The sequence below is a fragment of the Aquarana catesbeiana genome, linkage group LG08 (assembly GCF_042186555.1).
Source record: "Aquarana catesbeiana isolate 2022-GZ linkage group LG08, ASM4218655v1, whole genome shotgun sequence".
Lineage (NCBI taxonomy): Eukaryota > Metazoa > Chordata > Amphibia > Anura > Ranidae > Aquarana > Aquarana catesbeiana.
This window is the reverse complement of record NC_133331.1, coordinates 106627108-106653647: the sequence shown is the minus strand read 5'-3', so window position 1 is coordinate 106653647 and position 26540 is coordinate 106627108. Positions and strand designations below refer to the sequence as shown.

The 26540-nt window shown below is 40.2% G+C and overlaps 1 protein-coding gene across 2 annotated transcripts in view; it reads left to right on the top strand.

The window, feature by feature from the left end:
- Positions 1–11667: 11667 nt before the first annotated feature.
- ARID5B (AT-rich interaction domain 5B) overlaps positions 11668–26540 on the top strand; it is a 406103-nt gene continuing 391230 nt past the window's right edge. Inside the window, exons 1-2 of one of the 2 annotated variants that reach the window (XM_073596260.1) lie at positions 11668–11877; positions 12181–12435. In XM_073596260.1, coding sequence (XP_073452361.1) covers positions 11857–11877; positions 12181–12435 — 276 coding nt within the window. In that variant the 5' untranslated portion in view covers positions 11668–11856. Of the gene's footprint in view, positions 11878–12180; positions 12436–12525; positions 12662–26540 lie in introns of those variants that run through there. The other variant, XM_073596262.1, reaches the window with a different exon arrangement.

Sequence of the window (26540 nt, the reverse complement as noted above, 5' to 3'; positions counted from 1 at the left end):
GTGCTGGGGCAGAAAGGGAGCCAATACAATTGTTTTTTTTTAACACAGAGTATGATGCTTTCATAATTGGTTAATTGGTGATTACCAACATACCTGAAATATGTAAAATCCTCTGTGCCTTATTCAATACAGATTTCCTGTTAAGTAGTAATTCTTAAGTACAGTAACCCATAGCAGCTAATCAAAAACATGTACTCTGATTTAAGAGTGTATTCTGATTGCTTTGGGCTACAAAATTTACAGAAACCTACCATACACACACAGCTGTGGGCTGCCAATAATTCTAATGATTTTAGATTACAGGCTCAGTGTACATCTTATAAGTGGATGGCTTCTGGCTTATGAAGGAGGAATCGGCAAGAGTGGTATGCAATAGCAATTTGATTGCTATTTAAGCATTTTTACACAGCGACTATACACAGCTGTCATGACAACTCCTGGGGCTTTAGCCCTTGGCTATTAAAAAAAAAATGTGATCAAGGACTGCCCTCTATGCCCTTGTATACCTTCCTTGTACGCTAAAGTAAATGTCTCCGGTTTAACAAAAGAAAAAAAAAAAAAAAGCTGTTTGGGTTGATAGCATAGTTTGTTATTTGTTTTTTTGTTTTTTGTTTTTCAAGATTTCCACAGATTGTATCATTTCTTTTCAAATACTTTGACTTAAATGCATCTGCCTCACTAGACTGAAACTAAAAGCTGATACTTAAGAGAATGACTCGCACTGAAAGTAGTTCAATAACTGCAATGCATAAATATTACCTTTTTAATCCACCCACCCCCATAACTATTTAAAAAAATGCCTTTTGTATGGCTTATCTAGCCTTTCTTTATTATTAATAAATTACTCATACAATAAACAGTACATTATTACAATCAACAGAATGTTTCAAAGGAAGTTAAAGCAATAAAAAATGGCAAGAAATGACCAGAGTCCACAAAAAATGCTAATGAGTGGCTAATTTACAATGAAGACGTGTTTCTGTTGCTGGTTCATATTGCCAGTAATATCACTAGTACTTTATTTTTTACAGGTATTTTTATAGCACCGACCATTTACGTAAGACTTTAAATATATTGTACATTCTCATCAGTCCCTGCCTTAAAGGAGCCTATAATCTTAGGTCTGTCTTACATACATGTAACACATACAAGGGCAAATTTACCTACCAGCATGTCTTTGGAGGGTGGGAAAAAACTGAAGCACCTGCGGGAAATCCATGCAAGAACAGCAAGAAGATGCAAACTGCATGCAGATAATGCCCTGACTCTGATTCAAATTAGGGACCACAAGTGCTACAAGTCAAAAGTGCTAACCACTAATACACCAGGCGTTACCTACTTAGGAGACTTGGCACAGAACTGGACACAGGAAACTGTGAATGAATGACATGGCCATGTGGGTGGAGCCCTGCATGGCTGCACTGTTTTCAAATTGTGACAGCGAGTACGGGGAGAGGATCCCCTGCCTGCTGTCATAGGGAGGGGGGGGGGGCTGCAGATGCTAGAATATGGTATATGTTCCATCCTAAAAATTGGTGGAATGTGTAACATGTTCCAAAGGTCAACTTAGCCTTTAAAAGCAGTAGTAAAATACTGCATTATAACCACTAGATAGAGCTGAGGAGCATAGGAAATACATGTCTTTGTAACAACAGATGTCATGAAAAACCTCTAGCGAACACTAGTGGGAATTAGCAAATACTGTATATGATCTCTGTGATCAATCCTGCACTGGATAAAACTTTAGAGAAGGGTGGTCATAAGCGGGGCTGCAGTGTAATTTGTCTGACATCTTTATATGTGTATTTTCATATAAAACTGTATATGTATATGTGTTTCAATATAAAACTGTATATGTATATATGTGTGTATTCACATATAACACTGTATATATCATTTAGAAATACTGTATGTTCCTATGTCTTTTTCTACATGTGGGTATACATGTAGCACTGTATATAAAACTTATAAGTATATTTATATCTTTCTGTGTGTATACTTACAGTATACCACTGTATATATTATATTACTTATAAGTACTCTCTAGGTTTGTCTATCTCTCTCTGTGTTTACATAAAACACTGTCTATGTTACTTATAAGTAGTTTGTATATCTCTTACTCTACGTTTATGTGTGCATACATATAACACTGTATCAATCACCTATAAATACTGTATATACTGTAATTAATAAGTATACTGTGTGTATCTATATAAGTGTGTGCACATATATAAATATAATAATATAAATGCATACAGAACATATACACAAAAATGACTCATTCATTATATATAGTGTTATAAGTACTTTGTGTGTATATGTAAGTATGTTTATATGTAACACTGTGTATATATGTGTGTGTGTGTGTGTGTGTGTATATATATATATATATATATATATATATATATGTGTGTTTTATGTGGGTGTCTATACCACTGAATATATAACCTATAGGTACTGTATAGGTGTGTCTCACTATGTGTGTTTACATATAATTCTGTATATATATATATTTATGGTCGTGGCCCTAAGACCGGGACAGATGTGGATCACATAAACACGTGACAAGACTTACAATATAAATAGACCTGAGGTGTGGCTTTTGGTCATCTGGTAGGTAAGCCAAGAAAAGGGGCCATACCCAAGATAAGTAATGAATAATTGTGGAGGAAAGTGTGCTGTGAAATGTTGTAAAAAGAGGAATGGGAGGGAGGGTATTGCGCACTGGAAGCAACAGAGAGCAAGGGCGAGCGGCCAGCTTAAATACCCACCGGGCTCCTCCCATAAATTCAGGCCACCATACTGGCCTTCTAATTTATGGCCATGGCCCTAAGATTGAGACAAATGTGGATCACATAAACACGCGACAAGACTTACAACATAAATAGACCTGAGGTGTGGCTTTTGGCCGTCTGGTAGGTAAGCCAAGAAAAGGGGCCAAAAATAAGCAGGTATGGGGATATATCTTTATTGGTTCTAAGCTCATTGAGCAAGCTTGGAGAAGGCTAGAGCCATCTACACTTGAGGGTTCAGAATATATCTGGAGAAGCAGGTGGATTCCATTTGCATAACTTCCTGATCACATGGTTTGGTACGCTGATCCGCAAGGAATGTCCAGAATACCGCCCGGAGTCTAGGCCTAAGTTGAGCAGTAGGATCCTAACATGTTTGTTAAACTGACTGCCAGTCAGGTGGTTGACCAGAAAAGGCAGTAACGGGCTGGAGACTGGCTGGCTGGGTAGGTGAGAGAGCAGATGGTCAAGGATGGCTACCGGGCACCAGGCGTTGCTGGTGATGAAGAAGTTGATATCTACTCTGGGTCCGGTTTGTTGCATTTTGGAGACCGTTAGGTGAAGGACATAATGGTTTGGGAAGCGAGTCAGCAGGTGTCTGTACAGTACCTGACTACTGATACTACCAGAGGTGAACTCACTAGGTCGTAAGAAGCCATAGAAAGCCAGGTAGATGGCCGCCAGGATGACCAGGCTGGGCAAGAGCCCAAAGGGGGAACATGTGAGGATTTTGGACATGCCCCTGAAGATGGAGCTTGTGATGGGTAAGCATCTGTCATTGGTAGCGGGCTGCTGCTTCTGAATTACACGCAGCAGGGCTTTCACTGTATGGGCCGTGAACACAGATGGCTGTCTGGGATTCTGTAAGGATAGGAAATGCTGAATACTGGCTAGGTACAGCCTGATAGTGTTATGAGTGAGAGCCAGCTGTGTATTATAATAAGATATGAGGGCTAGGACGTGAGTGATGTCATCTGCTGTGGTTCCGGGACAAACAGTGAGGAACCTGCAATAGGTGTTCCAGGCTGTGTGGTAAGCCTTAAGTGTGTTGCTAGACAGCGAGTGGTGCACTTGTCAGAGATATGCTCTCAGTAAATATTAAATTGGTGATGTAATGATAATTGCACCAGCCTGCGCAGGAAGGACATGACAGGGAGCGACTTGGATCTACCTTTATTAATGATATCAGCCGTAGCCTGGTTGTCTGTGGTGAAGAGTACTGTCTGACTTGTCCATGTGTGGCCCCAGCTCTGGTTGCTGTCCCTCTTCTCTGGTGCTGCGTCGGTGTCCCCTGAGCGCAGGACTCCATCACGCCCTTTTGGGGCGGCGTCCTGCGCTTGAGGGACAGTTGGCCCGTACATCACGGGTAGTGCGCATGCTCTGTGGCCTCTATGCGCCACCAAGCGTGTGTCACTACATCACCACGCTGTCACGCATGTGCAGACGCCACAGGGATATTTATCAGAGTCGTTCACAGCATGCAAACACAGCTGCAGCGGCTCTGATCACCAGCACGCCATACGGCATCACATCCAGTGTAAGGTAAGCCTATATTATCTCTGTATCTATGGATCCACACTATCCGGCCCTTTAGTCGGTCAAATATATGCTCATTTTCTACATTTATATGCACCACTACAGGTAGACTGCCTGAGCTGTATATCCTCTCAGCTGGTTCACACACACTGGATGTGCCTCCGTTCATTCGGTGACATTTGTGATATGTTGTCTCCACTGGTATGTATTTTCCTATGGAGTCTGTTTTGGATATTTTATATCCTTACCTATAACATATTTGAGCATTAATTTGCTATATTGCCATACTATTAGAGTTTATTCCATCTCTTTCAGATAATTTGATCTGATTTATACCCATGTTTTATATCAGACCATCGCTGTGGAATTCGCGTGAGACTGGTTATGGGGTTACGCATAAGCAGCCTTTTCCAAATTATTCCTTGGATATTTTTTATTTCTCATTTATGAGGACAATACTACTACTTGGTATTCTTTTTATGCTGTTTCATCTGTGTACCTTTGCACATCTCTTTATTGTCTTAATAAATACAAAACAAGACTGACTTACATTGTTTATAGAAAATCATTTACTAAATGATACATATATAAGTATATTTTTTTAATAGACACCGTGCTCTGGATGTTAAAACATCCCTGAAGAAGGGCATCTAGCCGGAAACGTTGGGTTCATCCAATCAGCCTATTTGTATCTGCACGTACTATGCAATATTTTATTATGCGTGATTATTCATGTACTTTAGTCTTTTATTCACTATATGTCATTTTCAATAAATTTGATATTTTTGATAAAACTGTTTGTTCTTGGTCACTTTCAAAGTCCCACCCAATCATGGGGGTTGTTTGTTGTTTCTTCAGACTTGGGCTGCTGCCACAATGGGGTACAGTTTGAACAAAGACAAGGATCGAGTGAAACCAGGAATCAAGCAGATTTCTGGAGGCCTGAGTGCCAGAGAATCAGTGGTGGCCAAAAAATAGCAGCAAAGCCTGTGGAGGCTGCAGCGTCTGTGACTACTTGTGGCGACTGGGCTGATACTGAGAGAATAAACATGGATATGCAGTTCCAGTTGGTGAGGAACTCATCCCACATAGTCAAGTCCACTATGGCTGCTGTGTCTAGTCTGAGGACTTGGTCGGGGTCCTGTACTCGAGCGAGAAAGACCAAGAGCCGTGAGATGAACGACTGCCCCTGCGGAATAATCCTCATTGCAAAATTGAGCATGCCTACCAAGGACTGTAGCTGTCTTTTAGTACAGCCCTGTGACCAGGTAAAATCGTGAATGACTGACCTAACACAGGCTAGTTTGTCAGAAGGCAGGCTAACCTGCATAGCCTGCGTGTCCAGGATGATGCTCAAGAAGGTGATGGAATGAGCTGGGCCTTCCACTTTGTGTTCGGCTATAGGCACATTGAGATTGTTGAAGACCATTCTTAAGCCTCGTACACACGATCGGATTTTCCGACGGGAATTGTGTGATGACAGGCTGTTGGCGGAAAATCCGACCATTTGTACGCTCCATCAGACAATTGCTGTCGTATTTTCCGTGGACAAATGTTGGATGGCAAGTTTTAAAATTTTGTCTGTTGTCGGATTTTCCGATCGTGTGTACACAAGTCCGTCAGACAAAAGTCCAAAGTACAAACACGCATGTTCGGAAGCAAGGACGAGCCAGAAGCGGTTGGTCTTGTAAACTAGCGTCCATAATGGAGAATTAACATTCGTGACGCGGCAAATTATGAAGTGTCGAAATACAGCGGACATTCTCTTCTTCTTTAATGGGATAATAATATTTATATATTTTATATTTATATATAAAATATACCAAATCAAATCATTATTCAATCAAAAAATAAAATAAAAGCCTCATGCATGTGTCCTGCTTCTTAATATAGGGGGTCAACAATGCCAATTGTTGGTGAAAGCAGGGGTCCATCATCTGGAGATAATTCCAAAAATCATCCGGATTATTCTCCTGAAGCTCCCGCAGCAAAGGCATATGACATAATTGGTCACGATTAATAAAACAACCAATTTTTGGTCCAAGAAATCCTCCTCCTCCTGTTCCTGGACTGGACTTAAGTCAAAGCAATAACTCCAAGCCCAATAATAAATAACACGTTATCTCCGATTCTGTAATTTGTCTGGTTGACGAACGGCCATTCAGAAATGAACTGAAAAGCACAAAATGAAAAGCACGAATCAACACTCACCAAACTTCTACTAACACGAAATTAGCAGAAGGAGCCCAAAGGGTGGCGCATGACAATTGAACTTCCTCTTAATGGGTTCATTGTACGTCACTACGTTCACGTTTGTTGGACAACAATTGTATGCCGTTTGTATGTAAGACAAGTTTTTGGCCAATGCCCTTTGGACAAAAGTCCAAGGCTTTGTCTGCGAAAAATCTGATCGTGTGTACGAGGCTTTGGCCTATCTAGATCTACCAGGAGTATGTCCGGCCGTTCAATGAGCAGAAAGTCATCAAGATAATGGATAACCTTGTGGCACTGGGCCTGGTGTGATAGGATCCAAGTGAGGGACTGGGCAAAACCGTCAAACAGCCACTGCTTTTAGAGCCAAAGTACAGCTTGGTGGCAAAATAGTAAGAATCCCTCCACTTCATGCCGTGCCACCGCCAGAGGGATGGTTCAATAGGCAGGAGCTTGAAGGCATCTGCAATATCCACTTTGGATAGCCAGGCGCCGGTGCCTATCTTAATGATGGCCTGGATGGCCATGTCGACTGATATATACCTCGGAAGGGATCAGTGAGTTCAAAGTAGGGATATGTGGGAAATGACGCACAGACAAGTCGTAAATAAAGCAGAGTTTATTTGTGAACTTGCCCTTGATAAGCCCAATAGGGCTGACTCTCCAAATCTGGAAAGGTAACATTGAGAAGGGGCCGATGATGAACCTTTTATCTAACTCCGTCTGTAAGGGGGTGTCTATGGCCTGAGCATCGATGGCCGCTGACTGTAGGTTCTTGCACTCGTGAGTGGAGAGGGGTAAGGTGATGAAGCCGGTGTGGAATCCTGTCGTGAAGCTGTGTAGCAGGAATACCGCCAGTGAAAGGGTGGGGTGTGTGGAGAGGTAAAAGCTTAGTCACAGGACATCCACCCGACTTAGTCAGGATTTGTTAAGCTGCTTCAGATGACAAGTGGACTTTGGGTGAACATTGTGGCATGAAGTACAGACGTGAGGCACTGGCTGAAGGAGCACCCACCTTGGTTGAAGTTGTATCATATCATATTTAAGATAGGGAGTGTAAGGAGTTGGGTGTGGAATACTCGTGATGCGAATCGTTGTGCCGCCAATGTGACTAGGTTCGGTTTGGAGTGTGATGCATGTAGCTGCTGACACGATCAGAATTAGTCTAGGTTTGGTTAGGAGTGTGATGCATGTAACTACTGACACGATCTGAATCGGTCAGAACAATGACATAAATAACGAATTGTAGGGTATGGTACGAACCGCTGCGAATCAGTGTGTGGGATGCAAGTGATGCGAACCGTTGTGCTGCTGGTGCGACTAGGTTCAGTTTGGAGTGTGGTGCATGTGGCTGCTGACACAATCCAAATCGGTCAGAACAATGACATGAAAACAAATCGTAGGGTACGGTATGAACCCCTACGAATCGGTGCGTGGGATGTGAGTGATGTGAACCGTTGTGCCGCTGGTGCGACTAGGTTCAGTTTGTAGTGTGATGCATGTAGCTGCTGACATGATCCGAATCGGTCAGCACAATGATATGAATAACGAAGGGAGGGTATGCTACAAACCACTATGATCGGTGCGTGGCATGCGAGTGCAGCGAAACATTTTGTGCCGCCAAGGTGACTTAGGCTCGAATCGGTGTGATGCGTATGGCATGAAGTGATATGGACCGGTGAGTGAGACAACGAAACGTTAGTAGGGTATTGGGGTGAACGGTATGAATCGTGCGGGATGTGTCCGATGCAAACCATAGTGCTGCTGATGCGACTAGGTACGAATCGGTCTGTGGTAAGTGTGCCATGCATCCGTTGTGAATCGGAGAAGAAACAGGCAAGGGCCTGTGACTACTGCGTACTGGAGGCCTACGAACGATTCGTAAGCTCCACGGCAGAACCGAACAAGGAATGGGGAACAAAACGAGAAACAAGCTGGTTGAACGTGATAACGAATCCTACCTGTGGCAGCGAGCAAGACTTTAAACGACAAACCACGAATAAGCAACCGCAACGTACTGTATTTGGAACAACAGACTCACGAACACGCAGTGAGCTGAAGAGTTGGCCTGTTGACGTAACAAATCACGAACTGGAACCGACAGAGAGCAAGGGCGAGGGCCAGCATAAATACCCACCAGGCTCCTCCCATAAATTCAGGCCACCGCACTGGCCTTCTAATATTTTTATATATATATATATGAGATTAGTTTTATAGAGGTGTCTATACCACTGTATATAACCTGTAGGTGCTGTATAGGTGTGTCTCACTATGTGTGTTTATATATAACTCAGCATATATGAGGTATGAGTTTTATATAGGTGTCTACACCACTGTATATATAACCTATAGGTAATGTATATGTGTGCCTCACTATGTGTGTTTACATATACTCTGTTTAAATAAGGTATTCGTTTTATATATGTGTCTACACCACTGTATATAGCCTATAGGTACTTTATAGGCATGTCTCACTGTGTGTATATATAACTCTGTATATGTATATATATATAAGGTATGAGTTTTATATAGGTGTCTATACCACTATATACATAACCTATGGGTGTGTCTCACTATGTGTGTTTACACATAACTCTGTGTGTGTATAATATATATATATATATATATATATATATATATATATATATATATATATATACATACACACAATGAGTTTTTACATATGTGTATACACATATAATGAGTTTTATATATATGTATATACCATTGTATATATAACCTTTAGGTACTGTTTAGGTGTTTCTCACTATGTGTGTTTAAATATAACTCTGTATTTATATCCTAGATTGTAAGCTCTAACGAGCAGGGCCCTCTGATTCCTCCTGTATTGAATTGTATTGTACTTGTATTGTCTGCCCTAATGTTGTAAAGCGCTGCGTAAACTGTCGGCGCTATATAAATCCTGTATAATAATAATAATAATAATAATAAGGTATGAGTTTTATATAGGTGCCTCTATGTTTCCATAACACTGTAACATACAGTGTAGTGCTTTTATATACTGTATATATGAATATTTTCCTATATGTGTTTTTACGCATATCACTGTATATATCACTTATAAATACTATATATGTTTGTTCCTATATATAAGTGTGTTTACCAATAATTCTGAAAAAAGAGTGTAAAAGTGTATGTGTTTATAACTGTGCATATAAAGTATACGTACTGTGTATATGACTTATGTGTGTTTACATATAATACTGTATATGTAATATATACATAATATGTGTGTATGTATACATACATAAAACACACACACATCATTTTATATATATATATATATATATATATATATATATATATATATATTTGTGTGTCTACATAGAACACTGACATACTGTATATATGTGTGTATTTTATTTATATATATATATTATATATATATATATATATATATATATATATATATATACACATTTAAATATACAGTTCTTCGGTGTTCTATGTACACACAAACTATATATATATATAATTTTGTATTATTATTTGTGTGTTTACATATAACTCTGTATATATCTAAGGTGTGAGTTTTATAGAGGTGTCTATATCACTGTATATATAACCTATAGGTATCGTATAGGTGTGTCTCCCCCATAGGGGGATATTTACGAAAGGCAAATCCACTTTGCACTGCAAGTGCACTTGGAAGTAAAGTCACTGTAGATCCGAGGGGGATATGCAAGGAAAATAAAAAAGAGCATTTTAGCTTGTATATGATTGGACGATAAAATCAGCAGAGCTTCCCCTCATTTCAGATCTACCCCTTAGATTTAGAGAGACTGCACTTCCAAGTGCACCTGCAGTGCAAAGTGGATTTGCCTTTCGTAAATAACCCCCATGTGTGCTTACATACTCACTCTCTCTCTCTATATATACATAGCTATATATAGATATAGATATATATCTATATCGATATAGATATAGATATATATCTATATACATATAGATATATCTATCTATATATATATATATAAGGCATGAGTTATATATGGATGTCTATCTCATATAACCTATAGGTACTATATAGGTGCGTCTCATGTGTTTTTAGATGTAACGAGAGAGAGAGAGAGAGAGAGAGAGAGAGAGAGAGAGAGAGAGAGAGAGAGAGAGAGAGAGAGAGAGAGAGAGAGAGAGAGAGAGAGAGAGAGAGACTGAGACTACATAGAACAGAATGTATGTGTGTAATATATGTGTGTGTGTGTGTGTGTGTGTGTGTACATAGACTGTAGAATGATATGTATTGTGTCTGTCAGTCTATATGAATAACCTGTGAGTACTGTCCATGTCTGTATAGATGATGTATATAAATAGACAGAAGTGTATAAAGTGGTATAGGGGCGGATGTATATTATTTGTACTTTGTAATGTTGCACCATAGATATAATAATAGTGATGATCGTCCCCTCCCAGTGCAGTGTGCAGACAGACAGACAGCATTCCTTTGTAAATAACTTTTAATAGAACAATGCCCCCCCCATGGCTGATCGTATGTCCCCCATATGATGATTATGATGGGTGTCCCATGGTCTGTCCTGGGTGCACATCGCCCGATCTTTGCTCTTATTATTTCTCTCAATGTATTAATATTGTTGTGTTTATATAATAACGCCTCCCCTCCCTCCTCCTCTCCTGTACACACAAGCGGCGATCGTTAATTTATTAGATTGGAAGAAAGAATGTAAAAAAAAAGCGAGGGGGGACTGGGCGGAATGTGGCAGTGAAGGAGTGTAATTTAACGATCAAACGAATCTGCATGTCTAATAAAAGCGATCTGCTAAAGAGCATTAGAAAGAAGAGCGCCCCTGAATCTCTGCAGGAAATGTTCTTTATATTATACATATACACGCAGGTCCTGGCTGAGCGCTACAACACAACCGCCGCTCACCGGACGATTAAAAAACCCCCAGCCGCTTTTTCTGACCGCGAACCTCGCCTGTCCCCGTCTCTCCTACCAGCCGTCCCCTCCATCCACTTTCCCGATTTTTAAATCGATTTTCAAAGGCAGCTCCCCACTCGCTTCCTTCTCTGCACAGCCGAGCGCAGCGTTCTTCTTTTTTCCCGCGGAGCCCCCGGTGCCCGTGGGGGGTTTTTTCGCCCGCTGCGGTAAAATTGGGGATGCTGGGAAATATTAGGAGCCGTCGGTTGTTATTTTCGGCGCCCGGGTTCCGCGGGTCGCCCGTTTTATATTGAGAGGACGCGGCGCCGCGGCTCGGCCCTGCCAGGACCTGATGCAATCCATTGAAGCCAACAAGTTTGGAGAGAATGTTGAGTTCAATCAATTCAGAACGTCGAGATGGAGCCCAACTCACTCAAGGTATTATTATGTGCTCCTGTATGGCGTGCTCTTGGGAGAGGGGGCCAGCCTGGCACCCCCTCACCCCTCACCACACCAGCCTGACAACTTTCACACAAAACTTTTCTAAGCCTGTGAAATGAGAATGCCATTTGTTTTATTGTCACATTCCTGCAGTGCTATGTGTGTGTGTGTTATGAATTGTAGGCTTGCTGGATCTCCTCAGAGAAAGCTGTGTCCTTCATGTCATTTACAGCCATTCATTTATTGTATTTATTTATCATATCCTTGTTTGTTTTTTTTTTTTTTTTTTTCCTCCTGCAGTGGGTCGGCTCACCCTGCGGTCTTCATGGACCTTATATCTTCTACAAGGCTTTTCAGTTCCATCTTGAAGACAGACCAAGGATCCTCTCCCTGGGTGACTTTTTCCTAGTCCGATGTAAGCCAGAGGAACCTATTTGCATAGCCGAGCTCCAGCTGCTGTGGGAAGAGAGGATCAGCCGGCAACTTTTATCCAGCTCCAAACTTTATTTCCTTCCAGAAGATACTCCCCTGGGTAGGAATAACGACCACGGCGAGGTGATCACCGTCTTCTAATCCCTTATTTCTATATTGTTACTACAATCCCCCCCCCCCCTTTTCTCCGCTCTACTTCTGGGCTGCTGCTTCTTCGATCGTACGCTTGCATGGGAGAGATGCACACTGTCAGGGAAGCTGCAGCATTGTAGGTTTTCTAAAGAGTTCTGCTAATCTGATGGGGCTTCCAGCTGTTTGGTGGGATCACAATTGCTGCTGATCACTAGTGGTAGGTAATTTGGCTGTAATGTTGGCAACGGTTGGACGCTCATTCAAGTAGCTTCCTCAGCTTTAAGTGCCAGGAACCTACCCAAGATTCTTCAGCTTTGAGTGCCAGGGACTTACCCAAGCTTTGGGTGCCAGGAACCTACTCCAGCTTCCCCAGCCTTGAGTGTCAGGGACCTAACTAAGCTTTGGGTGCCAGGAACCTACTCCAGCTTCCCCAGCCTTGAGTGTCAGGAACCTAACTAAGCTTTGGGTGCCAGAAACCTACTCCAGCTTCCTTAGCTTTAAGTGCCAGGGACCTACCTAAGCTTTGGGTGCCAGGAATCTACCACAGCTTCCTCAGCTTTAAGTGCTAGGGACCTAAGCTTTGGGTTCCAGAAATCTACCCCATCTTCCTCTGCTTTGGGTGCCAGGGACCTACCTAAGCTTTGGGTGCCAGGAACCTTCCTCAGCTTTAATATCTCTTGAGCATCAAGAACTTAACCCAGCCTTCACAGCTCTAAATGCCAAGAACCTACTTCATGCTAGGGTAGGTTCCTAACACTCATTAAGACTAAGGATGCTACTTGGGTGAAGGTCTTCAACATTACAGAACAAGTCCAGTTGAATGTGACTAACTACTACTCTCTATACCACAACCTGGATAAACATGAATCTTTACAATTGCTGATTGTCCTGCAAAGCTCAAACAACCCCCTGGGGTGATTGCACGAGACATATATCAATAGATCATTGAATCATGTGTTCTGTCTTTTTTTTTTTTAATTTTTTTTTTGCTGTACTTGGCTTCTAGTGCTGCTTCACTTGATTGACAGCCCTATTAATAGCCTATGCTCGTGTGATTTGTGCACTGTTTTAAAGGATTTCACGTTAGGGCTTTGGTTTATCAGCCCCTGTGTGTTTTATTGCTGATTGCATCCATTACAGCCCCACTGCTTTATTATTGCAGAGCATGATGATATTGTTCCCATCTCAGTACTGTTGTTTGATATGTTCTAAGAGGGAGGAAATTACGAAATGGAGGCTGAGTGAGATCAAAAGCTCCCCCTTTTTTTTTTGCTGGAAAAGATGTGTTGAATAAAGTGATAAATGACAGGTACCTAAAATAAATACATGCAGAATAACTTGCAGATTGTCTTAGGTGCGTTGAACAGAAAAAAATTATTTATATATATATATATATATATATATATATATATATATATATATATATATATATATATATATATATATATATATATATATAAATCTCAGTTAATAACCAACACGTTAAGCATTAACTGCATAATCCCTAACAACAAATCTGATGTCTTTAGATTGTTTATTGAGATGATTGTTTCATTGGATGGTATTTATAACTAATTGCCACTATGTCATCATTTAACTCCTTGAGTGCTGTCAACTGCACAATGCAGCTATTTTTTTATATATATAATATGGGCATTGAAAGCCCCCCCCCCCCCTTCTTCTAACAGCAGAGAGAAAATGTTTGATCTACAGTTGGCATTTTTCAGATAATAGCCCAGATCATCAAAGCATGATCGGTTTACAGTGTATTTTTCCAGATCTGTAATTTCAAGTAGCTCTGCAATTATTGCTGGTTTATTGTACTCCAATGGCTGCAATAGGTTACTGCTGAACTATTTTTACAGTGAGCCAGTACAGCACTCTATTTATAAGAGAATAGATTGCATGCTAAATCATATAAACAGCATTGTTCCAAGGCACTCAGCCTATATCAGATTTTCGATCTCTTGTCCAGAGGCAAAGTCATCCTATTTTTAAGAGTTTTGTATTTGGCTGCATTTAAAGCTAGTGTTACATTACAGATTAATATTACATGTTTTAAATGGCTTCAGTATTCTGAGCTGTGCTTGGCTGCCCCCCTATGCTCACATTTTAACGTCTGGTTGCTTTGTTTCTCATTACTCAAGTTGTTTTTGTGTGTCTTTGCTTCTGTCAACAATATCAAGTTGACATTATATTACTTAGGAGGGAAAAAAAAAAGGTTGTTTAAGGGAAAAAAAAAAAAAACATTAGCAGGTTGACCTTACTTCTGCCAAGATCTGATCATGTCCCCTCCCCCTGTCTAACTTTCCTGTGCAGCTGTCTACCCCCCTCATCTGCCACCCCCCCTCCTCTTCTAGTACTTATTATTTGCTTTTCAAATTTATTACTTCAACATGGCTTGTGATCTGGAAAAAGGGGAAGGATTAAATATCAAGAAACCAGTATGAATATCATCCATGTTCTCCTGCCACTTAAAGGAAATGACTCAGCCTTTTTATTAATGCCTGAGAAGCATCAATAACAAGCTGAACAACAGTTTGACACAATGCAGCGTTGAGATCTCGTTTTAATAGTTGAACAATTGTCTGCCATAAATAGATGCTGATCGTGTTTTCAGGCTACTGGGCGTTGACATATGTGTTTTTTTTTTTTTTTCTAATCTTTAATTACCATATAATTTTTTTTTTTTTCTTTTTAGTTTCCATTTCATACCTTTAGGCAGTTAAATAATTTTATTACTCTAAACACATTTGGACATTTTATCAAAGCAGTATAAACAAGGGTGTCCAGTAATCTCTAGCAGCCAATCACTGTACAGAAGTCAGATCAGCAGAAGCTAATATGAATGGTTGCTATAGGCTACCACACTTTCAGGTTTCTTTAGTAAAGCATTGAGGAAGTGGGAAGTGCTGTAACTCATAGCAACCTATCAGAAATAATTTCTTACCTCATATAAAGTAAACTGATACCTGGTTGCCATGGGTTACTATGCTTTCTGGCTTGGTCAGTAAAGCAGGGGAATGAGTAATTAGGAAGTAAACAGTGCTGTAACCCGTAGCAACCTATCAGGAATTCTTTAATTTTTGATCTTAGATGAACTTATATCTGGTCGCCATGGATTACTACACTTCTGGCTTGTTCTGTAAAGCAGTGCAGTGAGTAATGAAGTAGTGGAGGAGTGATTTAACCCATAGCAACCAATTAGAAATTCTTTCTTTTTCAATCTAAGATAAACTGATACCTGATTGCCGTGGGTTGTAACCCAGAGCAACCAATTAAGAATCTTTCCTTTCTTCAAGTAAGTTAAACGGATACCTGGCTTCCATGGCTTTCTACACTTTCTATCTTGCTTGGTAAAGCAATCAAAAGTGTGATGAGGAAGTGAAGTGCTGTAACCCATAGCAACCAATCAGGCATCCTTTCTTTTTTATCTAAGATAAACTGATAACTGGTTGCCATGGGTTTCTACACTTCTTGGCTTGCTTGGTAAAGCAGTGGGAAAAGTAACAAGGAATTGAAGTGTTGCAACCAATCAGAAATTCTTTCTTTCCTAACCAAGACAAACTGATAGCTGGTTACCGTGTGTTACAACACTTTTTGGCTTGCTTGGTAAATCAGTGGAAAGAATTCTGAGGATATAGAAAGTGTTGTAACCCATAGCAACAAACCAATCCCTTTTTTTTTTTTTTTTTTTTTTTTTTAATTGATTAAAAAAAATGTACATGGTTGCCCCAGGTTATTACTTTCTGGCTTTTTTTTTTTTTTTTTTTTTTTTTTTTTACTAAAGCAGTTGGAGGAATAATAAGGATGTAAAGTGTTATAACTCATAGCAACCAGAGAATGTCAAATTTTTTAACCCATAGCAACAAATCGGTGATCCTTTCTTCTGCAATCAAGACAAACCAATAATGTGTTGCCATGGGTTACTATGCATTTTTGCTTGTTTGGTACAGTAATATACAGTTGTAGAGTAACATGGAAGTTATAAAAATGCTTTTTTACCCATCACAGTCAATACAAACAAAGTGTTGTTACCCATAGCAACCAATCAGAACTGATTTTGTAATACTTGTTCTGAGGACAATATATCGACACGTGGTTGCTATAAATCGCTGAACTTTGCACCACCATTGAATGAGCCTGTTTGTATATTGCTCCTGGCTGTGAAATCAGGCTGTTCAATTCAAGATATTTTTTTTTTTTTTTTTTTTTTTAATGACTAAAGCTTGAATGATTCAAATCAACTGGTCTAAATGGCTTTCTGGTCTAGCAGTGGCATTTTGAGCAATGATACGAAGGTCTGCTTATGTTGTGCTGAATAATATTGATAAATAATTGAAACAGGTAGAAAGTTTCCTAATGCAGTTGTGCTTTACACCCCGGTGATGTCATTTTCCCTCTGGCCTCGGTTAGTCATTCATTATCAGGATAGCAGAAGCAACAGAATTCAGTGTGACTTCATTGGCAGTGAGCCTACAGAAACGAGCAGTGAGAGCCAGAGCCTAGAGAGGGCAACATTACACTCCCATGTTCAAATACAATTTGTTTTCACTTGCCCCATTAACTTGTTTATATACAGCAGCATCCATTTATTATTGATTTGCATCATTCTGCAGGTTTTTCCATACTCCCCTAACTAGTTGCAGGCAAAAACATAAATATTGACTTCATTGTACTAATCTTTGCTCTTTGTGTTTTTAATAACTGCTAATCCCAAGAATGGGGATGGAGGGTCATGTTTGCTTTGATAATGGGGTCTCTGTAGTTTATCTGTATGGTGCCTGTGCTAATTTTAGGTTGTGTCGTTTAAACGCCCTTGAAAATTAATTGCTTGGTGGTAGGAGCCGTTACTTCTTGGTGTTTGTGTACTGTTGGTGAAATAGGTTATCAAACTGATTACACAATAAATGTGTGTTGTGCAAGGAGGAGGAGTGTAAGCAGGCTATTTTAATATATTAACTGAAGATCTGCAACAAGTTGTGGTTTGTAGAAGTACTCTACAGCTGTAAGCCTAAGAAACCACTTTATTATCTCTAAGCAATTTAGTGTAGTCTAGAGTTACCTGACATTTGGTTGCTATCGGTTATGACTCAGGTTGTTACTGTCACTCTGGGTTGCTGCAGCTTAAGGCTCGATTCACACTAATGCGTTTTTTGATGCATTTTGCAGAAATGCAGGGGAATTTTTTAACATGGGTTCTTATGGAACATGTTCACATCAATGCATTTTTGTGCCTCTGCATTTTTGGAAAGGGTCGGGGACTTTCTTTCATGCAAAATGCAGCGTTTTGCATGTAATAGAATTCAATGGACCCACATCCAAAACGCAAGTACCACGTTTTTAGCACGTTTTTGCCGTGATTTGGGTTTAGCGTTTTTTTTTTTTTTTTTTTTTTTTACACTGTATATAGCTGGTTGCTAAGCAACCACAGTGTAAAATAAAAAAAAAAAACAAAAACGCAATACGCGGCAAAAATGCATGTTCAAAAACGCGGCAAGCACCGTAAAAAGCACTGCAGTAACACTCGAAAGCAACATGCATAGATGTGAATCGAGCCTAAAGAGACCCTGTCATCAACAAAAAATCCAAGTGTTTTTTTTCCTTTCCATAAATAATTATGACTTTTGTTCACTTTCAATGTGCCTTTTACCTTACTAGAAAATTTGACTACTGCAGGAAGGGTCTATTCACTAGCATAGTCCCCCCCCCCCCCCCCCTTGCTTTTTACTCCTCTTTTGGGCGTGTGTAATTACTATCTGTGCTGACCCAGCTCCTCAATCCTCCCACCTAACACCTATTCACTTTCCCTATATAAGCCTTTACGTATCTTTTAGAATCCACACGGTTGTCCAAAAGTCAATAGCAACGGCATGTAAAACCCGGATACCCAAACCACAGCGCACCAGTGTGAATCCACTCTAATGGTAACGCATGAAAAAGAATTGCCTGCCTATGCTCACAGTGTGAATGGAGCCTGTCAGTCTGCTGGGGATTGCTGACTAGGGATGGATTCATGTTTTTTCAGATCCTCGTCTGAACCCACCTGAGAGATGCGCACCCCTTATATACATGTGGGTGAGGGGCGTGCTTTGGTTGCCTATGATTGTCCAATGACAGTGATCGCTTCCTGGCAGGACCACTCAGGGGGTTCAGACTAGGATCAGAATACACTGAACTCATCCCTATTGCTCACATCTATGGAGCCGTCTGGCAGCAGTCTCAGGGCTTTTAGATCTTTACAAAAGGGGCTGGCATTTACAGGTAATAACATGCAAAAAACATGTTAAATTCACATATAATCTCATGGGAAGATTGCTGTTGAAATGAATGGTCTGGTGTCAGGGTCACTTTAAGGTTTTAATTGATATTGGTTGCTATAGGATACTACAGTTTGGTGCTTGTTATTCATTACAGCTTATTGACTTTGCTGTACAAACAGCGACCGTGGACAGCTGTAAGGTAGTTCATGTGTTACAAAAAATCATCTTGTATCTGTTTCCTAGTTTATAAAGCTATTTAGATCATCACAAGCCTACAAGCTTTACATAAGTTACTGTTGATATGTGGTATACATTGTTTAATTTTAAGTGTAATTAAATATTAATAAGTAACCTGGCATATGTTACACTAGCCTGCCAATTTCTGTTTCTACTCACTGACATTATAAGTGTTTATACTTGGCCTTCTATCAGTTTGAAATTTCATTTGGCAGTATATGTTGCCTTGGGAACAATAATTACCTCATAAGCCATCAGCATGAGTGATCTATGAGCTCACTGCTTTCTAAAACCTACAAAGCATTGTGTAATATGCAGGAAAAAAAGGACTTCTCATTCATAAGCCTGTTCTGTTTTTGGTTTCCAGTTTTATAGGTAACAGGAGTTGAAGTGAATTTAAATTTACACTAAGAGCTGTATTTTGGCATAATTATGTTTATTATAATTCTACCCATAAGTACAGTTCATGTTATACTTTGTCACCTAGTAAATGGGTGTTAGACGAATTTGTCTTTAATACTGTATACCACTTTTATTTTCTTTACGTACAATCCATTCAATTAGTAGTAAAAAGACATTAAGTCTTATAATGTATCTATTCTTTGTTTGATATCAGAAAAAAAGTTAATTCTGAGTCTGATTATTATTTTTTTTTTGCATTATAGAATTGTAAATGTTGTGTGCATTAAAGCTCTATAATATCTGCATATCTCTAAATGGCTCTAACTGCATGTCAGTGTACATTGCTTACACAGATTTCCATGCTTTTCAGTCCCTGAGTTTGCATCCATTTACAGTGCCTTGCAAAAGTATTCACCCTCTTGGCATTTTTTGTGTGGTGTTGACTCACAACCTGGAATTAACATGGATTGTTTGAGGATTTGCAGCATTTAATTTACAGAACATGCCCACAACTTTGAAGATGTGTGTGTTGTGTGTGTTTTTTTTTTTTTTTTTTTTTTTTAAATTATTATTGTGAAGCAAACAACAAATAGGACAAAATAACAGAAAAAGTCAATGTGCATAACTATCCCCCCCCCCTAAAGTCAATACTTTGTAGAGCCACCTTTTGGGGCTATCACAGCTCCAAGTCGCTTTGGATAAGTCTCTATGAGCTTGCCACATCTTACCACTGGGATTTTTGCCCATTCCATCTTGCAAAACTGCTCCAGCTCATTCAAGTTGGATGGTTTGTGAACAGCAATCTTTAAGCCTGACCACATATTTTCTATTGGATTGAGGTCTGGGCTTTGACTAGGCCATACCAACACATTTACATGTTTCCCCTTAAACCACTTAAGTGTTGCTTTAGCAGTGTGTTTGGGGTCATTGTCCTGCTGGAAGGTGAACCTCCGTCCTAGCCTCAAATCACACACAGAGTGGTACAGGTTTTGCTCAAAAATATCCCTGTATTTAGCACCATCCATCTTTCCCTCAACTCTGACCAGTTTCCCAGTCTCAACTGCTGAAAAACATCCCCACAGCATGATGCTGCCACCACCATGTTTCACTGTGGGGATGGTGTTATTTGCGTGATGTGATGTGTTGGGTTTACGCCAGACATAGCGTTTTCTTTGATGGCCAAAAAGTTCAATTTTAGTCTCATCAGACAAGAGCACCTTCCTCCATACATTTTGGGAGTCTCCCGCATGCCTTTTTGCAAACTCAAAACATGCCATTTTGTTTTTTGTTAAAAGTAATGGCTTTCTTCTGGCCACTCTGCCATAAAGCCAAACTCTATGGAGCGTATGGCTTATTGTCATCCTATGTACAGATACTCCAGTCTCTGCTGTGGAACTCTGCAGCTCCTCCTTAGGTCTCTGTGCTGCCTCTCTGATTAAAGCCCTCCTTGCCCGGTCCGTGAGTTTTGGTGTGCAGCCGTCTCTTGGCAGGTTTGTTGCGCCATGTTCTTTCCATTTGGTTATGATAGATTTGATGGTGCTCCTAGGGATCATCAAAGATTTGAATATATATATATATATATATATATATATATATATATATATATATATATATATATATATATATATATATATATATTATTTATTAACCAAACCCTGGTACTTAACCAAACCCTTGTACTTTTCAAAAACATTGCCCCTTACTTGTTGGGAGAGTTCCTTGGTCTTCATGGCAGTGTTTTGGTTAGTGGTTCCTCTTGCTTAGGTGTTGCAGCCTCTGGGGCCTTTCAAAAAGGTGTGTATATGTAATGACAGTTCATGTGACACTTAGATTGCACACAGGCGGACATCATTTCACTAATTATGTGACTTCTGAAGGTAATTGGTTACGCCAGAGCTTTTTATGGGCTTCATAACAAAGGGGATGAATACATACGCACATGCCAATTATCAGTTATTTTTTTTTCTGAAAAATAGTTTTATGTATATATTTTTCTAATTTTACTTCACCAACTTGAACTATTGTGTTCTGATCCATCACATATAATTCAGATTAAAAAAACATTGAACTAAAGGCTGTAATGTAACAAAATAGGTAAAAAGCCAAGGGGGTGAATACTTTTGCAAAGCACTGTAGCTTTGCAGCTGGCAGGTATATATTATAATAATGGTCTATGAAAAGAAAATAGTGCATAAAGGCACCAGCCAGCAGTGAGCTACTAAAGAGATTTCATGCAACCTGTTCATTCTGGATTCCACTTTAGTAATTTGAAGCGCAAATATTTTATGCTCTGTAAGAGCCAGTTAAAAACAATTTCATGACTTCTTTGTGCTTCCTGTTAAAGTGGCTTTTTCAGCAAGGGTTGATTCACACCAGCAAGTTGTACTGATTGCATAGCTGCTGGTGTACTGGGAGATGGTGCCGATGCATCGATTCAGTTTACTTTTTTTTTTTTTTCATAGAACTTTATTGAAAAGTTAAAATGAGTTTTATTCACCACAACACACTGTGCTGATAAATGCTGTATTATTTTTTTTAGCGTACACCACAGCAATGCTGGGGCGTGAACTGACAGCATAGGAATCATGGCATTTTGCATAGCCCTAGCGTGATGTGTACAAGCCCAAACTTTACAAGTCTGCATAAAGACATTTCTGATATGACACAACTTGCAGTATATTGGTAATTATCATTTTTCAAAAACTGGATGTGCAGGCTATAACATTTTTGTCGGATGTGAACTCAGCATCTGATTTTCGGATGGTCAGTACAGAAATGGTCACACAAAAGTCAAAAGTACAAACGCGCATGCTCGGAATCAAGGAACGCCTGGGAAGGGTTCGGTCTTGTAAACTAGCGTTCGTAATCTTGAATTAACATTCGTGACGTAGCAATTGATGAAATGTCGAAATGCAGTGCACATTCTCATCTTCTTTATAGGATAATAATGAAGCTGCTTTGCTGGTGATACTGATGTAGTTATGCCAAACGTATTTTAAAAGGTATTTGTTTTTGTACGATCTGAAAATCACGAATCAATGCTCACCAAACTTCTACTAACACAAAATTAGCAGAAGGGGCCCAAAGGGTGCCGCTTGAGAAATGAACTTCCTCCTTATACTCTCATAGTACGTCACTACGACAAAAATCAGAAGCTTGGTCGTACAACAATCGAATCGTGTGTACCGGGCTTTAGGCTGCATGTACACAAGCCTACCCTGACTGCGCCCATGTGAAAACACAAAACGCGTCATGGACACATAGGCTTTTATGGAGTTGAGTTTAGAAGCTTTGTCAAAAGAACAGCAAAAGCTCCTAAACTCAAGCTTAGGAGCTGCCAGTGTACATGAAGCCTAAAGTTCATTTTAACGATCAGTCATTGAGCTCTAGGAAAGCAATAGGATGCCTAGGATGAAATTATGCTATCAGTCTTCTGCAGATAGGAGGAAGCATTTTTTCAGTCTTCTTTTCCTAGTGATCACACTATATAGATGTAACTGTAGCAAGGTGATAGAGGCTGATCTGTGTTGGACATTTGTGACACAGCCAAGAAGTGCACAGGTACTGAGATTTGCATGATTTTGGCATCTGAGCCAGAATCTTTGTCTGAAAACGTAATGCTGACCCTGGATTATACCTGAATAAAGATGGTGCTGTCCTTCATGGCAGAAAGTCAGATAAAGGCATGGGGGGGGGGGGGGTAGTGCACCACAATGTATGAAAGCAAAACCATGTTTGCGCTGTGGTGCACTGCATTGTAAATTGAAATGTATTTCTATGTGTGTTTTGGTGTGTTGGCTGCACTTGTGTGGATGGGCCCCTTCATGTTGCTTAGTATGCATGCATTTGACATGGAAAAAAAAAGATACTGGGTCTGCTTTAACGTCTGTAATTATGCTGACAAATAATTAGGATACATTGTGTTCTTTTTTTCTTTGTTGTGTGGTGTGTGTGTGTTTGTGTGTGTGTGTGTGTGTGTTGTTGTTTTTTTTTTTTTTTTTTCTCCAATAAATTCCGAAGGTTACTGCCCCTTGCACATTGACTAGTATAGACCACAAAACCAAACCACTTAGCTGATTATCTGAGTTTTCCCCAGGTTTATAGCTCTGTCACTTTTATCTTTGCTTGTAATTGTATTATGAAGTGCACTTGGATTGTATGTGGTTGACAGACTAGTTCAGTGCTTACTAACAATTGACGTTTGAGGATGTTTTATATGTCCCCATTTTGAGCAGAATGTGCTGCGGAAAGTCCCCCACCACTTACTGTAACTAAAATAGGCTGTGATGCTTAACTAGTCTTTTTGAATAAATATTGTAATCTAAACCTGTGTTATGCAGACTGGGAACTAAAAATGTTCTAATTGTGTCTTTTAAATAAGCATAGATTGAATAATGAGAGCATATTTTGCCATTCAGTTGCTTAGTTACAAAGTAGTATTCCTCAGTTCATGTGAGATAAATTGGCTCTTTTATGCTGCAAGCCCCCTAATCATAATGACTATATTGCTTTAGAGAATGAATATGTAGATTGTACCTTATTTCAATGATGCTCACACTTAAAGAAGTACATCATGATTTTGCAGTGCCGAATGTCACTAATTGAAGCGTCTGTGCATTGTGCCTTTGTAATAACTCGCATTTGGTCAAGTTGGGTGACATATACTGTATTAAAAGTAAAGCTGTTGAGTTTTATTTATGCTGCAAATTTAATTTGAAATAGTTTATTTTTTGTATTCTGATTTCTGATTAAACACCCACCTAATGCCAATATCTGAGAGCTGGAGCTACACTGGTATGCTAAAGCTTGTACAAGTTAGGTCCCTCTCCATCACCATCCCAACCCCTGCATACCATCATAAGCATGCAATACACCACATTCAGCTTTTGGTCAAAGTGATTAAGACAGTACATGTACCTCTGCCACCTCCACTTAACCTGTCAAGTCCTGTGTAGGACAGCTTTATTTTTTTTTTTCCGCACTGAACATAATGGTAATGGGCCATGTCCTTCACCAATATAATTTTCACCTGGAGACCCAGCATTAAATACATACCCTCAAGCAGATGTGCACCCCACACTAGTCTATCAGTTTTTCTGGTAGACTTAATCTTTATGGTACACCCAGAATATGCTTAAAGTGGTATGGGCTGGCCTATGAGATCTGCGTTGCTGCCCGGGGACCTATAACACAAAGGAGGGACCTCAAGGAGGTATAGGAAGAACCACATGTGAGGACTTAAGCAGGTTTCCTTTTCCACTGTGTACATAAAACAGACCTCAGTAGGGCAGATATGCATTGCATGGTTTCATATCCACTGGCAGCTGGAGAGAAAGAGGCAGTAGACCAGGGGTCTCAAACTGGCAGCCTTCCAGCTGTTTCGAAACTACAAGTCTCATCATGCCTCTGCCTGTGGGAGTCATGCTTGTAACTGTCAGCCTTGCAATTCCTCATGGGACTTGTAGTTTTGCAACAGCTGGAGGGCCGCTGGTTTGAGACTCCTGCAGTAGACAATGGTAAAGAACAGGGAACAATCACAGGGGAACTTAAAGATGAAATGTTGCCCTATGGAGTAAGCATCAAACTCAGCTGGAACAGTCTTTTATGTCAACACTGTAAGCACATGTTCATTTAGTACCTTCATGTATTGGAAACTCTCCTGAAGATTTTGCCCCAGCCATGTTGGCCATATTCATAGATATAGTAATAGTGCTGGTCAGGGGAGGAATTGTGTGACATAGAGGAGAGCGGGGGGGTGTTAAAATAACCATGTTGCTGTTCGTCGCGGGTGCTCCTTCCTTCAGTTTCCTGCTCTGGAAGGACTATCAAGAGGAAATGTTGGAGGAACAATTCTAGCTAATCACCAGGAAAGCATTTCAGCTTGTGTTGGTGGGTGGTAATTATACATATGCTAGTTCTACAGTGGCTGCAGTTTAGTGTTGACACCGTATGCTGCAGGTTATCTGTGAGTTTGTGACTCTGAACAGGAAACACCGTGGCCAGGGCACATTGACATATCTGATCACTTGTTGGGGGACAGTTTGTTTGCACAAAATTCTTCAATGGCTGATAAATGCTATTTCCAATCTAGTCTGCAACATTTTATTGATTTGACCTGCTAATAATAAATTTCCTGATAACGTTTTGCGTTTATGTACAGTGTTTATTTTTTTTTCTACTTGCATGTCCTGTTGGATAAAGTGACATACCTTGCCCACGCTGCTGTGACTGTAGCACTATCTTACAGTTGACCTGTGGCAATCATTGGAACATAATTAAACTGTCAGTGTAGCTCAAAGTGCTCTGGGGTCTCAGCTCAGTCTACAATGATCATAGTACAGGCAACCACACTAAGGCTCTGTTTCCGCTAGTGCAACTTGTCATGCGACTTTGGACACAAAGTCGCATGACAAATCACTGCCCGTTGATTTTAATGGCACCCGTTTCCATCTATGCGACTTTGAAAAGGTACCTGAAATGTTTTAATGCAACTTTGATCTAGAGAGTGTAAAGTTGGATCAAAGCTGCACTTAGTCGCATGAAAGTCACACTCTAAATTGTGCAATTTTGGGGTTGCAATAGTGGAAATGTAGACTAAGGCTCCGCTGTTACTAGTATGACTTGTCATGCGACTTTGGACACAGTCGCATGAAAAGTCACAGCCTAATGAATTCAGTGGCACCTGTTGCAATCTATGTGACTGAAAATCAGCGACTTTGAAAAGGTACCTGCAATGCTTTGATGCGACTTTTGATGCAACTTTGATCCAGAGTGTAAAGTTGGATCAAAGTTGCATCAAAGTCACACTCCGAAGTCGCACTTCTACCCTTAGGCTACGATTCCACTAGTGCGACTCCAAAGCTGTGCGACTTTGAGTCCAGCTTTGATCCAACTTTACACTCTGGATCAAAGTCGCATCAAAAGTTGCATCAAAGTAGTGCAGGCACCTTTTTCAAAGTCGCATAGATGGAAACGTTTGGCGTAGAAATCAGTGGGCTGTGACTTGTCATGCGACTTTGTGTCCAAAGTCCCACGACAAGTTGCACTAGTGGAAACGGAGGCTTAGGGCTCTTTCACATGGGATGGATCCATGAGGATCCACCCCGTGAACATCCGCTTGCTCAGCGGGGATTGCTCCGTGGATCCCCACTGAGCAGGCAGATGACAGGTCTGGGGGATCGGATGACAACGGAC